The sequence below is a fragment of the Natrix helvetica genome (genome assembly GCF_964273705.1).
Source record: "Natrix helvetica genome assembly, chromosome: 7".
Taxonomy (NCBI): domain Eukaryota; kingdom Metazoa; phylum Chordata; class Lepidosauria; order Squamata; family Natricidae; genus Natrix; species Natrix helvetica.
The window spans coordinates 13,734,322-13,747,741 of record NC_138558.1 but is presented as its reverse complement, the minus strand read 5'-3'; the positions used below and the strand labels follow the sequence as shown (position 1 = coordinate 13,747,741).

The 13,420-nt window shown below is 40.8% G+C and overlaps 1 protein-coding gene across 5 annotated transcripts in view; it reads right to left on the bottom strand.

Moving 5' to 3' along the window:
• Nucleotides 1-13,420, bottom strand: part of PTPN13 (protein tyrosine phosphatase non-receptor type 13) — a 173,096-nt gene that overhangs the window by 29,692 nt on the left and 129,984 nt on the right. For 4 of the 5 annotated variants that reach the window (XM_081959190.1, XM_081959192.1, XM_081959193.1 and 1 more), the window contains exons 23-27: nucleotides 11,599-12,044; nucleotides 6,821-6,952; nucleotides 3,246-3,339; nucleotides 2,264-2,349; nucleotides 671-833 (exon numbers count right to left, since the gene is read on the bottom strand). In XM_081959190.1, coding sequence (XP_081815316.1) covers nucleotides 671-833; nucleotides 2,264-2,349; nucleotides 3,246-3,339; nucleotides 6,821-6,952; nucleotides 11,599-12,044 — 921 coding nt within the window. The remainder of the gene's footprint in view (nucleotides 1-670; nucleotides 834-2,263; nucleotides 2,350-3,245; nucleotides 3,340-6,820; nucleotides 6,953-11,598; nucleotides 12,045-13,420) is intronic. The other variant, XM_081959194.1, reaches the window with a different exon arrangement.

Sequence of the window (13,420 nt, the reverse complement as noted above, 5' to 3'; positions counted from 1 at the left end):
TTTGAAGCATTGTTTAGTTTGTTTTTAGGCCATTCTTTTTTCCCCAGGGGAGCAGGCTTGAGTAGCACCATTCCAATAAAAGCAATAATGTTTACAACAATAAATGCAAACATCTATTTATTTATTTAACCAAGTTCAATTTGAAGACGGCAGGCTGGCAATAGAATTAGACAATCTGGCTCTGCAATAGTGATGTAGAGTGTAAATATGAAACAAGAATGAAGGCCAATATATGTGTCCCAGAATAATGTTGTAGGATCGTGACTGACCCAGATTGGATCCCGCAAAAATGAAACATGATGAGTACTACAAAGGCAGAGCATACTTTTTCATGGTTAAGCAAGACAGAACAAGAAGCAAAAAGGTAGACCTTTAATAGAAAAATAAAAAGGGAAGAGGAATTGATAAGCAAAGCACTGTTTTTCTGAAATGCAGACCAATCGAATAAAAGACAGCTCTTGTACAGCTTTTCTGCTTTTATTGTCTGATATTCTAAAACTAAAGATCGGATATTGGTTTTGTAGGTTTTATTCAATAAACTGCAAATAGAGTTTGTACAACAGAGTGAAACAAACCACATTATGACATATTAGACTGTTATGGCTCTAACCAAAAACTTATTTCTTCTCTCTCCTTTTAAGGCTTCAGTTGTATTTGGACAGAATCTCACCATCGGTGACGAAGTTGTATTCTCTGGCACTTGAAGTCTTCTTCACAGGTTTCTCCGAGAGCGCACTATGACCGGGTTTGTTTGTAGGTGTGCACGGTAATGTTGTGGGAGCATGGACTCTGGAGGCTGGAAGTTGGCCCTTTTCTAGTACTAGATGGACCTCCTGCAGAGGGAAAAACAATTAACTTGAGCTTTAATCATCAGACCGCATTTAGATGCGATGGCCAACCTACAGAATTAATTGGAGATGGATACATAGTGAGGACATTTGAGATTCTCTCCATTTGTTCCATAATTCCAAACAACAGAAAAACTTCTAATTGCCATTAAAAGGTAAAAGGTGTTGAAGGGTTTCATTACAGATAGCCCTCAACTTACAATCATTTGCTTAGCGACTGTTTGAAAAAACCAGCCCTGAAAAGAAGTGACTTATGACTGGTCCTCGCACCAATGACCATGGTAGCATCTCCATGGTCACATGATCAAAATTTGGTTGGCATACATGTACAATAGTTGCACTGTCCGGGGACCATGTGATCACCCTTGTCAACACTTCTCAACCAGCTTCCAACAAGCAAAGTTAATGGGGGAAGCTAGATTTGCTTAATGTCCAAATGGATTCATTTAACAACCGTGGTAAAATGGTTGTAAATTCAGGTGCAACTCACTTAACAACCACCTGCCTTAGCAATGGAAATTCTGCTCCCAATTGTGGTCATAAATCAAGGACCGCCTGTATACAGTTCTGCAGAGGACTACCTAAAAACACCAAAGTTAAGGAAGGCTTCAGTTCCGATGGTTGATTCAATTGATTCACTCTTTGAATCAAACTGGTAAATCAGTGGGAGTCTCTGAATTATCAGCCAGGTCTTTGTGCTCATACAGAGATATATTTTTAAATAGAATTGCCTTTTCAAGGGGAACAACTAGAGTAGTAATGGTTAATTTTTAGTTCCAAGTGCCTAAAGCAAGCATGTGCATGAAAACATACATGCACGCCCCAATCCCCAAAATGCAATGCGAGCACCCCCACACATGCGTCCCACCCCCGCACCCTGCCTCCCCATGCTCCGCTTTGGCTTTCAGGTTGGTGCCAAAGGCTTTCCAGGCCCAAAATGAGGCGCGGGGGGTCCTCACGCAGCATCCCTGTGCCCCATTTTGCCTTCCAGGTTGGTGAGAGTGGCAGAAATGGAGGAGAAAGGTAGGGCATGCTGGGCATAGGGGAACCTCCAGAGATCGGGAAGGCACGGGCGGCAGAAATGGAGTAGAAAGGTAGGGTGCATTGGGGGGGGACCTGCGCAGATCGGGGAAGGCGCTGCCCCCTGCGTATGTGTGGCAGAGACCCAAAGACCAGCTGGCTGGCAGGAGGCCCGCGCACATGCGCGGTGGAGCTGGGCTGGGGCGACGGCTGGAGTGTCCTCAGAGAGGGCTCTGCGTGCTACATTGTGGCACGCGTGCCATAGGTTCGCCATCACGAAACTAGAGTAAGCACTGCTGATATGACTGAGGATAAGTTTCAATATGGTTCCTTGTTCCTTCCTGGGATTATAATAACGTAAAGCGCCCAAAGTCAAGATGGCTGTCATTTCTTACCTGGCCAGTGTTTCTCATGATTTCCACAGCCTGTTTATGTGTTGCTCCTTCCAATGTGATCCCATTAACAGAAAGCACTCGGTCACCTAACAGCCAATGAGAGATATTTATAACAATAAAGAGAAGCAAACAGATAGGTCTGCCACAATCTTTTATTTAATTCAATAGCCATCCATTTGAGCAAGACATTTACAGATGAAGAGTACTTCTGAACCCTCATAACCAAAGCTGGACTGCAAAACTTCAAAATCACCACTAGATAGCAGCAAAGGTAGGCAGAAAACAGGAAACCTCACTGCTTTGCTGCCATCTAGTGTTCAACCAAATATATGCAGGCCAAATTTGGCAGCCATACTTACAAGCAGACGTCAATATGATAATCTCAACTGGTTCCAAGAATGTAAAATGTAATGTTTAGATTTTTAAAGAAACATTGCTAAAGCTAACTGGAAGCACTGATTTATCTTACAGCATAGAAGACACTTGGCCTCTTGACCCTAATTCTCCTACTCTCTCCGCAGTAAGGCCTTTCTCTTGAAAGCCTGAGCCAGTGATGGCAAACCTTTTCAGCACCGAGTGTCCAAACTGGAATGCAGGCATGCACACATGCCAGAGTCCCAGAAACTGAAAGACCAGCTGGAGAGAGAGCATGTGCGCGCTGGCCACCTGGTCTTCTGGCAGGCACATACTTGCCAGCCAGCTGATCTTCGTGTGCATCGGAGCTCTGGAAATCTGAAGATCAGCTGACCAGCACGCACTGGCCAGCTGGTCTCTGGATTTCCGGGGCTCCAGCACACACGAAGATCAGTTGGCTGGCATGCAAGCACACAGCAGAAACCAGAGGAGCAGCTGGCGACAGCATGCATGCCCACAGAGAGGTCTGTGTGTGCCCCCTCTGGCACATGTGCCATAGTTTCGCCATTACGGGCCTAAGCCTTCCACATTTTGATACTTTCAGCAACCGAGTTACCCTGATACTCACCTTTCTGAATCCTACCATCAGCTTCGGCTGCTCCCTTAGGAATGATTGCCTTCACATAAAGTCCTCCATACTTCACACTGGTGTTCACACCACCCTACAGAAATTTAAAAAAAAGGCATTGACACAAAATGTATGTTTTTAGCAGAAGACTAGAACTGAAATACTGATAGCTAAATCCAATGGCTTAAGAGGTCCATGCAATTGCACTACTCGGGCAAGCGTTTCAGCAGAAATAAGAAGCAGACAAACGAAACCTCACATGGACAACAGATGGTTTTAGTGTTACACGCAAATTAAAGATAGAGGCCAATTTCAGGCAGCATGGGTGGTTAGAGAACTCTGGGAACTGAAGTTCATACATCTTGAAATTACCAATTTGAAAAATACCAGTAAAGAGAAAGAAGAAGGTGATCTCATTATAAAGACTTTAGACATGGACTGAAATAGTCACGGCTGCTAAGATTAGCTTATCTAAAAACGTACGGAGGTGTGTATGTACAGGTAGTCCTTGATTTATGACCACTTCTGACCCGACATATCTGTTGCTACACAATACAGTGGTTGTGAGGTTTTCCCCATTTAATAAACTTTCTTGCCACAATTGTTAAGTAAAACATTGCCGTTGTTAAGTTGGTAACATGGCTGTTAAGTGAATTTGGCTTTCCCATTAAATTTGCTTGTTAGAAGATCACACCTGACCCTGGGATACTTTTACTGCCATAAATATGTTAGCACCAAGCATCCAAATTTTGATCACATGTCCATGGGGTCTCATGTGAGAAATTGTCATAAGTCACTTTTTTCCAGTGCCCGTGTAACTTTGAATGGTCACTAAAACAAATGGCTGTAAGTCGAGGGCTACCTGTAATATTCAATAGTTAAAAGTTTATAGTTTCTTCATTATTTTCTATGTTTTTGTATATTCTTGATATGTTTTCCTGACTTAGAAAAAAAACACTTGTCCCTGTGTTTAGTTGTTTTGGCATGCAATTCCTTATGGCGCCATCAAATACAAAGTGAAATACAATAAAACAACATGGAAGGCCAGAAATGCCATATAAAAACTTCCCGTATGCCAAGAAAGACAAAGTGGCAACGATATGATCTTTTAAAAAAGTTTAAAGCCCTCTGCCTTGCAACCAATGAATCTTTGACGTTGATTATGTAGCAACAGAAATAAGTATTACAGGTGTTCTGCTTTCTGATCACCAGAGGGCGCTCATGGGATGCCTGAGAAATTCATTTAGCTCCCTTTGTTTTCTTGCATATAACCCGCCCTTAAAAACACTGTAAACCTGGATAAATAACTTACAGGTCTCGATGGATTTACCGCAGGGATGAAAAGTTGAGCAATCTGTTAGGGGACTGTAATCGTGAGCATAATCTCCATGTAAATTAAACTAACTGTATGTTAGGACAGCTGTGGGAAATTCACACTAGCAAAGAACGAGGATGTCATACATAAGCAAATGGAAATTCTGACCCCTGTTTGGCAAATTAATATGTCCTTTGCAAACTACCATGGCACTGTTTATTTTTCATTGTTTAACCGAGTCCTCTTAGGCTGCCTTTCTAGCTGCTTTTGCACTCCTATTTTCTCCCTTATTCTTGTGGCCATGTATATATACACTTGCCAACATTTGGGGAAGTTAATTACAATCCCCAATTGCCATAAAGATTAACCTTCAAGGTGCTATAAGATTATCCCTGTTTGTTTTATCTTGGGCAAATTGGTATTTCCAGCTGTTAGGAAGCAGATGCATTCGCTCTAAACATACATTTTTATGATGATCCTTCGTCTTGGCTTCAAATATTTATTGCCTCTCTTTTCTACTTTTGATTTCTTTTAACTTACCACACAATTGTGGATGTGCCTTGTTTCTTTCTGCGACACCTTTTTGTCAGCAACACATTTTTCCCCCCTTTGCTATTTTCAAGCTTCTTCGCATATACAGGAATGCTATTTTATTTATTATGCAGAAACCGTTTTCTCAATGAAACTAATAATGTCTTCTTCAGCCTTCCATGGGGGTCACTGGCTTTGCCTGTTATTTCCTTGTCAGCGGTTTGGCTGTCCCTATTGCTGTGCTCAGCTCATCTACGGAGCCAGACAGTTGACCAACGGAAGAAGGCAAAAGCTAGCGGAAAGCTTGACATCCTTCCCTCGCCACGTCTGCTTTCTTTAGGGTAGAAAAAGTACTGGGGATGTCTTCCCTGGTTATTGCTGGGGATGGCACAACTCAGAGTAGGGTGGAAGTGTAGATGGTTGCAATTGAGGATGACATTTTGATCACAGTAGGGGGCAGAGGGGGCGGGAAAGGAAGATCTGAGAGGAAGAGGACCATGGGAGATGTGAAAGTACTCTGATCTCCAATTAATGGTTGGAAGGAGTTCGGGTATGTATGCATGTATACCTATGTCTCCATACATATAGGTAAAGGTAAAGGTTCCCTTTGCATATATGTACTAGTCGTTCCCGACTCTAGAGGGCGGTGCTCATCTCAATTTTAAAGCCAAAGATCCAGCGTTGTCCGCAGAAGTCTCCATGGTCATGTAGCCGGCATGACTAAACGCCAAAGGAGCACAGAACGTTGTTACCTTCCCACCAAAGGTGGTCCCTATTTTTCTACTTGCATTTTTACCTGCTTTTGAACTGCTAGGTTGGCAGAAGCCGGGACAAGTAACGGGAGCTCACTCCGTTACACGGTGCTAGGAATTTGAACCACTGAACTGCTGACCTTTCTGATTGACATACATATATATGTGTTTAAAGATGCACATTACAAAGGCTACACTGGGGGGGGGGGATCCTTGATGCTCTCTCCGAGTTGGTTTTTTTCTTGCAAACATTTTATTACCTGGCTAAGTAACACCATCAGTGATCGAAGGGAGTAGGGTTTGCTCTCTGTTCCTACACCATTGCAGGCCGGATGAATCACGCGGTGGCCATGCCCACCCACGGTTTAGTGAAGGGGAAAAAAAGTCATGATATGTCACATGATTACGTGACGCTGCAAGTTTGACACCTCTGCACTACTGGCTTGCCCTGTCAGCGTTGCTGGGAGTAGTCTTGGTGGTTGCTTGATTAGGCTGCTCTTTATTGTTAACTTGTTTTTCTGAGTTGGTAATTCCTTGATTATGTCATTGTTTACGTAATGATTATTTGTCTACTATTAATCTATGTTTATCTGGGGGCTGATTGCTGGAAAGGAGGCATTTTGGTCTTTTTGGGGGGGGGCTTCTTGATTGTCTCTTTGGAATGGTATGTAGATCTTGTTTATCTTTATGTGTCTGTTGATGGCTGAAGTCTACACTGCTTGCATTTATTAAGTTTTGCTATTTGCGGGAGGGAAAAAGGTGGAGCATAAAACTGATTTGTTTTTATGTATTCCGTTGCCCTACACAGATCTGTAACTATATTCAGGTTGGCATAACTGTTAGGATGGTTAAGAAAGATACAGATTAGTAGCAAGCAAATACTTGACAGTGTGTCTTTAAGGTCCACTGCTTCACTGTAAATCATAAATTTGAACAGGTGATTTTGAGTGGAGAAAAAGATAAACCAGCTTAAAAACCTTGTCAAACAGTACCGTAACACTTATGCCCAAGCCGTTCTCATTTTTGACCAGTTTGACTTCAAAGATATCTCCAGGTTTAAGAGGCATTTTAGAATTCAGGGAGCTGAAGAAATTCATCAAGGAAGATTCCTTTAGGTAAGAAGAAGAAAAAGGCAAAAAGGTTACCCTGTTAAAAATAATTTATGATAACAATGTATTTACAAGTAGCCCATATTTAATGACCACAATTGGAACCATAACTTGGTTGTTAAGTGAAGCACTGACTAAGTAAAACCCCAACTGCTTACAATTTTACTTTAGCTTTCCTTTGGTTTATAATCCTGCCAAGGTCATAAATGCGAGAAGTCATGGCAAAGTTATTTTTTCATCAACTGTGAATGGTCACAAATGAACCAGTTGCTGAACAAGGATTATCTGTACTGAGATAACCAAGGGATTGGAATAGGAAAAAAAATCCTACATAAATAGAACACAAAGATATATATCTAAAGAGCATTATAATCAAATATAAGCATTTTTACCCCAGTGTAATTTTCATCTACATGTGATAAAGATAAGATGTTTTACACAAACTAATTTTTACAACTAAGGAATCAATATGCCAATATTTGTGCAGGTGAGGAAAACTTTGCTGAACAGTTTAGCATGCTATAATCACACAGGATCAGACTCCAAAAACCAAAAAAGACATTGTGATTCTTCTAAATGATGATGATGATTATTATTATACGATTGTATCACAGCGGCCAGTTGTTTCGCCGGATTTGGCATTGATTACTAGTCGGGCCCCACCCAGAGGCCTAGGACGTTGTAACGTATTTTCGTAATACATGTGCGGATCCAAGCAATGCAGCTTTTTACATTTGACTGATGGTGATTTTGTCAAGTTTTAACTGTTTTAAATGTAATTCCAGTGCTTTTGGAATAGCACCCAGTGTGCCGATTACCACTGGAATTACCACTGCTGGTTTGTGCCATAATCGTTGAATTTCAATTTTTAAGTCCTGGTATTTCACAATTTTTTCATGTTCCTTCTCGTCGACCCTGCTATCACCTGGTATTGCGATGTCTATGATTGTAACCTTATTTTTCTCAACCAGTGTGATGTCTGGTGTGTTATGTGCCAGTATTTTGTCTGTTTGTATACGAAAATCCTATAGGATCTTGACCATCTGATTTTCGGTGACTTTTTCAGGCTTATGTTCCCACCAGTTTGTTGTTGTTTTAATATTATAATTTTTGCACAAATTCCAGTGGATCATTTGTGCTACTGAATTGTGCCACAATTTATAATCAGTCTGCGCAATTTTTTTACAGCAGCTGAGTATGTGGTCAACAGTTTCATCAACTTCTTTGCAGAGTCTGCATTTGGCATCATCAGAGGATTTTTCGATTTTGGCCTTAATGGGGAGGAGCCATCTTTACACTCTTTTTCCCCCACAAAAAAATATCTGAACTGAGTTGTCTCTTGCTCCTGTGGAATTCATCCTCTTCTCCTGGGAATCTGGACTCAATTCCACTACACAGGGACAGATGTTCAACATAACGTCATGTAGCCAGAAAGTTAATCAGCTCAAGATGTGTAATATTAGGTATATCGTCCTTTTATCATAGCCATCTGATGTAATGCCTAATTAAAAATAATTCTGGCTTAAACTCTATATGTTGTCTAACCATTTTTTTCTAACCACATATGAATTTCTATCCAAAATTTCCTTGCCTTTATACAGGTCCACCACATGTGGTAGTATGTGCCAGGTATTTGTTCACATTTCCAACAGTTTGGGGACATATTGCTAAACATATATACCTAATATTACACATCTTGATTGCAGCAAGAATGGTGTATGCGCAGCAGTGGAAAAGTGAAAACACCCCTTCAGAGGAGGAGACGATAAGGAAGATACTAGGCTGTGCGGAAATGAATAGACTAACGCTAAAAATAAAAGATAAAGGAGATACAGAATACTATGCTACATGAAATAGATTCTATCAATGGTTAGAAACACGAGGTAAAAGTTGGAATGCGAAAAGTTAGGTTAGGTGGACATGGAAAGAGATACACTATATTGCCAAAAGTATTCGCTCACCTGCCTTTACTCGCATATGAACTTAGTACAGTATTTAACCTGTGATTATGTCTTCCCGACTGAATTGCTGTTAGTATTTTTTTCCCCTTTGGATTCATTGTTTTGTCACTGACACTGCATTCGTGCCCATAATGTGGCTAGATATTTCCTTAGTCTACTCCATGCATCATTCATTTTTATTATCCTACAGATGCATATCGGTTATAACGTGACTTCTCCAAATTAATGACTTTTTTTTCATTATTCTTTGTGCTAAGTATAGTTAGTCTGGATTTTATCAGACTGATTTCCATTGATCTGTTCTGTATTAATATGAGTATTGGGTAGAGAATTTGTAACCACATCCATTAGACATCAATCAGCAGAGATCTGGAACATGCGGCATGTCCATATGGGAATGCATGGGGCAGGCAGAGGTTGAGGGGAGCAGGTAGTCCTGCAAGTAGCTCGGTTCTATGGTATCTAAAGCTTTAAAGGCAATAACCAGGAAACTCGAGTTGCACCTGAACATCTATTGGGAGCCAATATAAGTTCATATGTGAGTAAAGGCAGGTGAGCGAGTACTTTTGGCAATATAGTGTACTATGTATGTATTAGAATGTAGGTTATTAGAATGATAGATAAATTGGCATACTAGAATACGATGATCAACAATAACTGTAATCTACACATACACTAGCACTGTTTCAAATAGTATATATGTTATTTGTTTTCACGGCAAGTGAAATGCCAGGATAATTACACTGTATTCAATATATTTATACGTAAACGATAAAACTATTTTTTTAAACAAAAGAAAGTTAATCAGCTGACTTACATTTGGGGGAAGGGGCAAGAAGGGCAAGTGACAAGATGTATGTGATGACGTGATGCAAATACCTCTACTTACATACTCACATCAGATATTGAGACAAAAGTATGTAGAAGTAGGATTTGTACCATGATTGTCATCATATCCATGCTGTGATAGATTTTCAGATTGTGATCTGACTAGAAAATAATTCACACGAATTATTCAGGGAAGTTGGTTAGTTTAAATTACAAACCTGCAAAAAATCTGAACACCTTGAGAGGGTTTACACAGAGGCCATTTTTTCCTATATCACTTGCCTGCCATTTAATTGTCTCCTGGAGTTTTTTGTGGGTCAAGATAGTTACCCTAAAATTGGAAGCCTTGAATTTGCTAGATTGTGGCTGGTGGCTGGATTCACATACTGTGCTATGCCAAAAACGGTTGGACTGGCTTTGCCTTAAGTATATTGTATGAACCCTGTCATCATGGTTTAGGGCAGAGATACACAACTTCTATCAACTCAAAAGCTATGCTGGACTTTTCATTGTAGCTCAGCTAAGAAATTAAGGTAAAACAATCCACTATAATTTTTAATATAATTTGCATCTGAAGTACAATACAATGCTATAGCAGAGTTGGAAGGGACTTTGGAGGTCTTCTAGTCCAACCCCCTGCCTAGGCAGGAAACCCTATACCGTTTCAGACAAATGGCTATCCAACATCTTCTTAAAGACTTCCAGTGTTGGGGCATTCACAACTTCTGGAGGCAAGCTGTTCCACTGATTAATTGTTCTAACTGTCAGGAAATTGCTCCTCAGTTCTAAGTTGCTTCTCTCCTTGATTAGTTTCCACCCATTGCTTTTTGTTCTACCCTCAGGTGCCTTGGAGAATAGTTTGACTCCCTCTTGTGGGGTGTCAACCCATCCAGAAAAAAAACTTCCTTTTTGAGGACTTCTCATACCAGCAACCTTCTTATGTGAGTTTGCTGCTGGCAGTGAATTGGCTATTTATAGCTTTCAGTACAAGGGAAAACCACCAATTTGTGAACATAGGAATGATTACAGACAACTTAAGAGAGCTGCAGCAATTCAAGGATCAAAGAACAAAAAGTTACATAAATAAATCTTTATGAGCCAAATTCATCACAATAAATTGGGCTAGCAGATCTGCAAAAAACAACAACAACAAAAAACAGACCACCTCCAGAGCTCTCATAGTAGAGATCTGATAACTCTAACAATAACCCACAAAAATATTGTCAGTACCAAAATGTTTTCTGTCTAAATATTAACCAGGTTGGTGTAAAGAAGCAAAACTTTTTCTTTCTTTCTTTCTTTCTTTCTTTCTTTCTTTCTTTCTTTCTTTCTTTCTTTCTTTCTTTCTTCTTTCTTTCTTTCTTTCTTCCTCCCTCCCTCCTTCTTTTCTCTCAGTCTCTATCTCTTGATGATAATACAAACCATGCATTTCACCTTCAGAAAACTTTGGCCAAAAATGTTAGCTTAAGGGCAGGAGCAATTAGCCAACAGTACCACTGGTACACAACACCCTGCACACTATTTCCTTTCACCATAAGCAACCTGCTCTAATAAACATTGGGTCTTTGTGGTTAGAGTAGGGATGTCAAACTTGTGGCCCGTCAGCCAGATAAGTCACGTGTTGGCCACACCCAGCCCCTGTTTAGCGAAGGGGGGGAAAGTCGCGATACGTCACATGATTTGTATTTCCCATTTATTTGTACTCTTCTCCTTTGTTCATGTCCATGTTTATACTTATACCTGTTGTCTTGTACATGTTGGACAAACTAAATAAAAAATAAATAAAAATAAAAATGATGCCACGAGTTTGACACCCCCGGTTTAGAGGAAAAGCCATACAATTGAAATGAAGGTTACCTTTTTCAATGCCGTTTGCTCCTGGCTGCTGGAGTAAGTGGCTTCATCCATGTCGGAATCCCCTCGGTCAGAATAGTCAGGGGTCTCCGCCATGCCAGTCAGTTTGGTTTTGATCAGGTTGGTCTCTGCAGAAGATCCATTCCTCTCACTGCATTTGGGGGCCCCCAGGAGAGGATTACTGCAACGTTGCAAATCCTGCTGGTCATTGACGTGGTGGCCAAAGCTGTGGTTGGTTTGGCTCTGAGACAGACTAGCACTCTCGGTCCTGGAGTCTTGGGAGCTCAGACTCCCACCCCATTTGCTCGAGCAAATACCGGACAAACTTCCAGAGTTGGGTCTCCAGTGACTCACTGGCCAGTTTTGCTCCTCTGAAGAGGACTCGGCCTCATGGTCTGTCATCAAGGAAGACTTTTTAAAATATCCCTTTCTTTGGAGACTGGATGTTCCTAAGGGTAAATCGAAACACCAGCAATAAAGTTATCACCTTTAAAGACACAGATGTGACAGAGAATAATATTTCTTAACTTCAGCAACTTTTAAGATGGGTGGACTTTGACTCCCAGAATTCCCCAGCCAATATATTGGTTTCCTTCTCTACATCTTGTTATTCTAGGATTTATTTATTTCCTGTTAACCAAAGCTCTCTGTTTTAGTCTAACTAGGGAACTATGGTTATTAGTAATAGAAGATCCTAAATCATGACTTGGTTTCGTTTAAGTTTTTTTCCCTCTGGTCCTGCTAGCCATTATTTGTTCATTCACTGTAATAACTAATCCAGGATAATTATATCTTGCATGACAGTAAGGGTCTATATGAAATAAAAATGTATATATTTGCACATATCTCTGAATCAGCCAAATAAATTCCACCCACGCTTCAGTTTTTGAGTCCAAAATGATCGTTCTCAAAGGAAAGGTCAATAAGAGAATTTATAAGCCTGAAAACAAATATAAATTAGAGCTCCCCACAAATTTGGAAACTCAAGAGAATTTGGGGATTAATTCTACACCAAGCCTCTCGTGCTCGGAAAGCCCATGGGACTCTTCCCTTAATGGCATTTCAACTGGTTGTGAAAATAATTTGCTCCATCTTGTCTATTTTGTCTTGATATGAAGGTTTTAGCTGCTACAGTTCTAGGTTTTTGTTTTTTGACTTTTATTAGCTCCATTCTTCTTCTATTTTGAATTGTATTGTCTATTTCAAATTATCATAATCTGCCTTGGGAATGCCACATCCCTACCTCAGCCATCTTAGTCTGAGTTCACGTATTTGGATATACGAAGAAAAACAACCACAGAATGATTCAATCACCTTGAAAGAAGTTGGTCATCCCCTGACTGTCCTTTCAGATTGCTCTTGCTCTCCCCCTCCCTCTATTTTCCCATCAGAAACTAATTTTATCACTTGATTATGCCAGTTGTTAATTGGCAAGATTTGTACTGCGGAGACTACAGCTAAGGGGCCACTTATAGAAATGCTAACAAAGGCTGTGCAGTGCTTCTGAACACAAAAAGGGACTTCAGGACATGGGGGGGGGGTACCCTATTTTCCCGAAAATAAGACCTCCCCAGATAATAAGCCCAATTGGGCTTTTGAGCGCATGAACTAAAATAAGCCCTCCCCCAAAAATAAGACCGACCCAGATAATAAGCCCAATCTGGCTTTTGAGCGCATGCGTGAAAATAAGCCCTTCCTGAAAATATTTAAACGCATGCACAGCTGGTCCCTGCCATTTCCTCGCAACCCTAGCCACTGCACCCCTTCTGTCATGCTAATGGCCACCGCAAAAAGAGCCTCAGGCCTGGCGACACGCAACACAGCA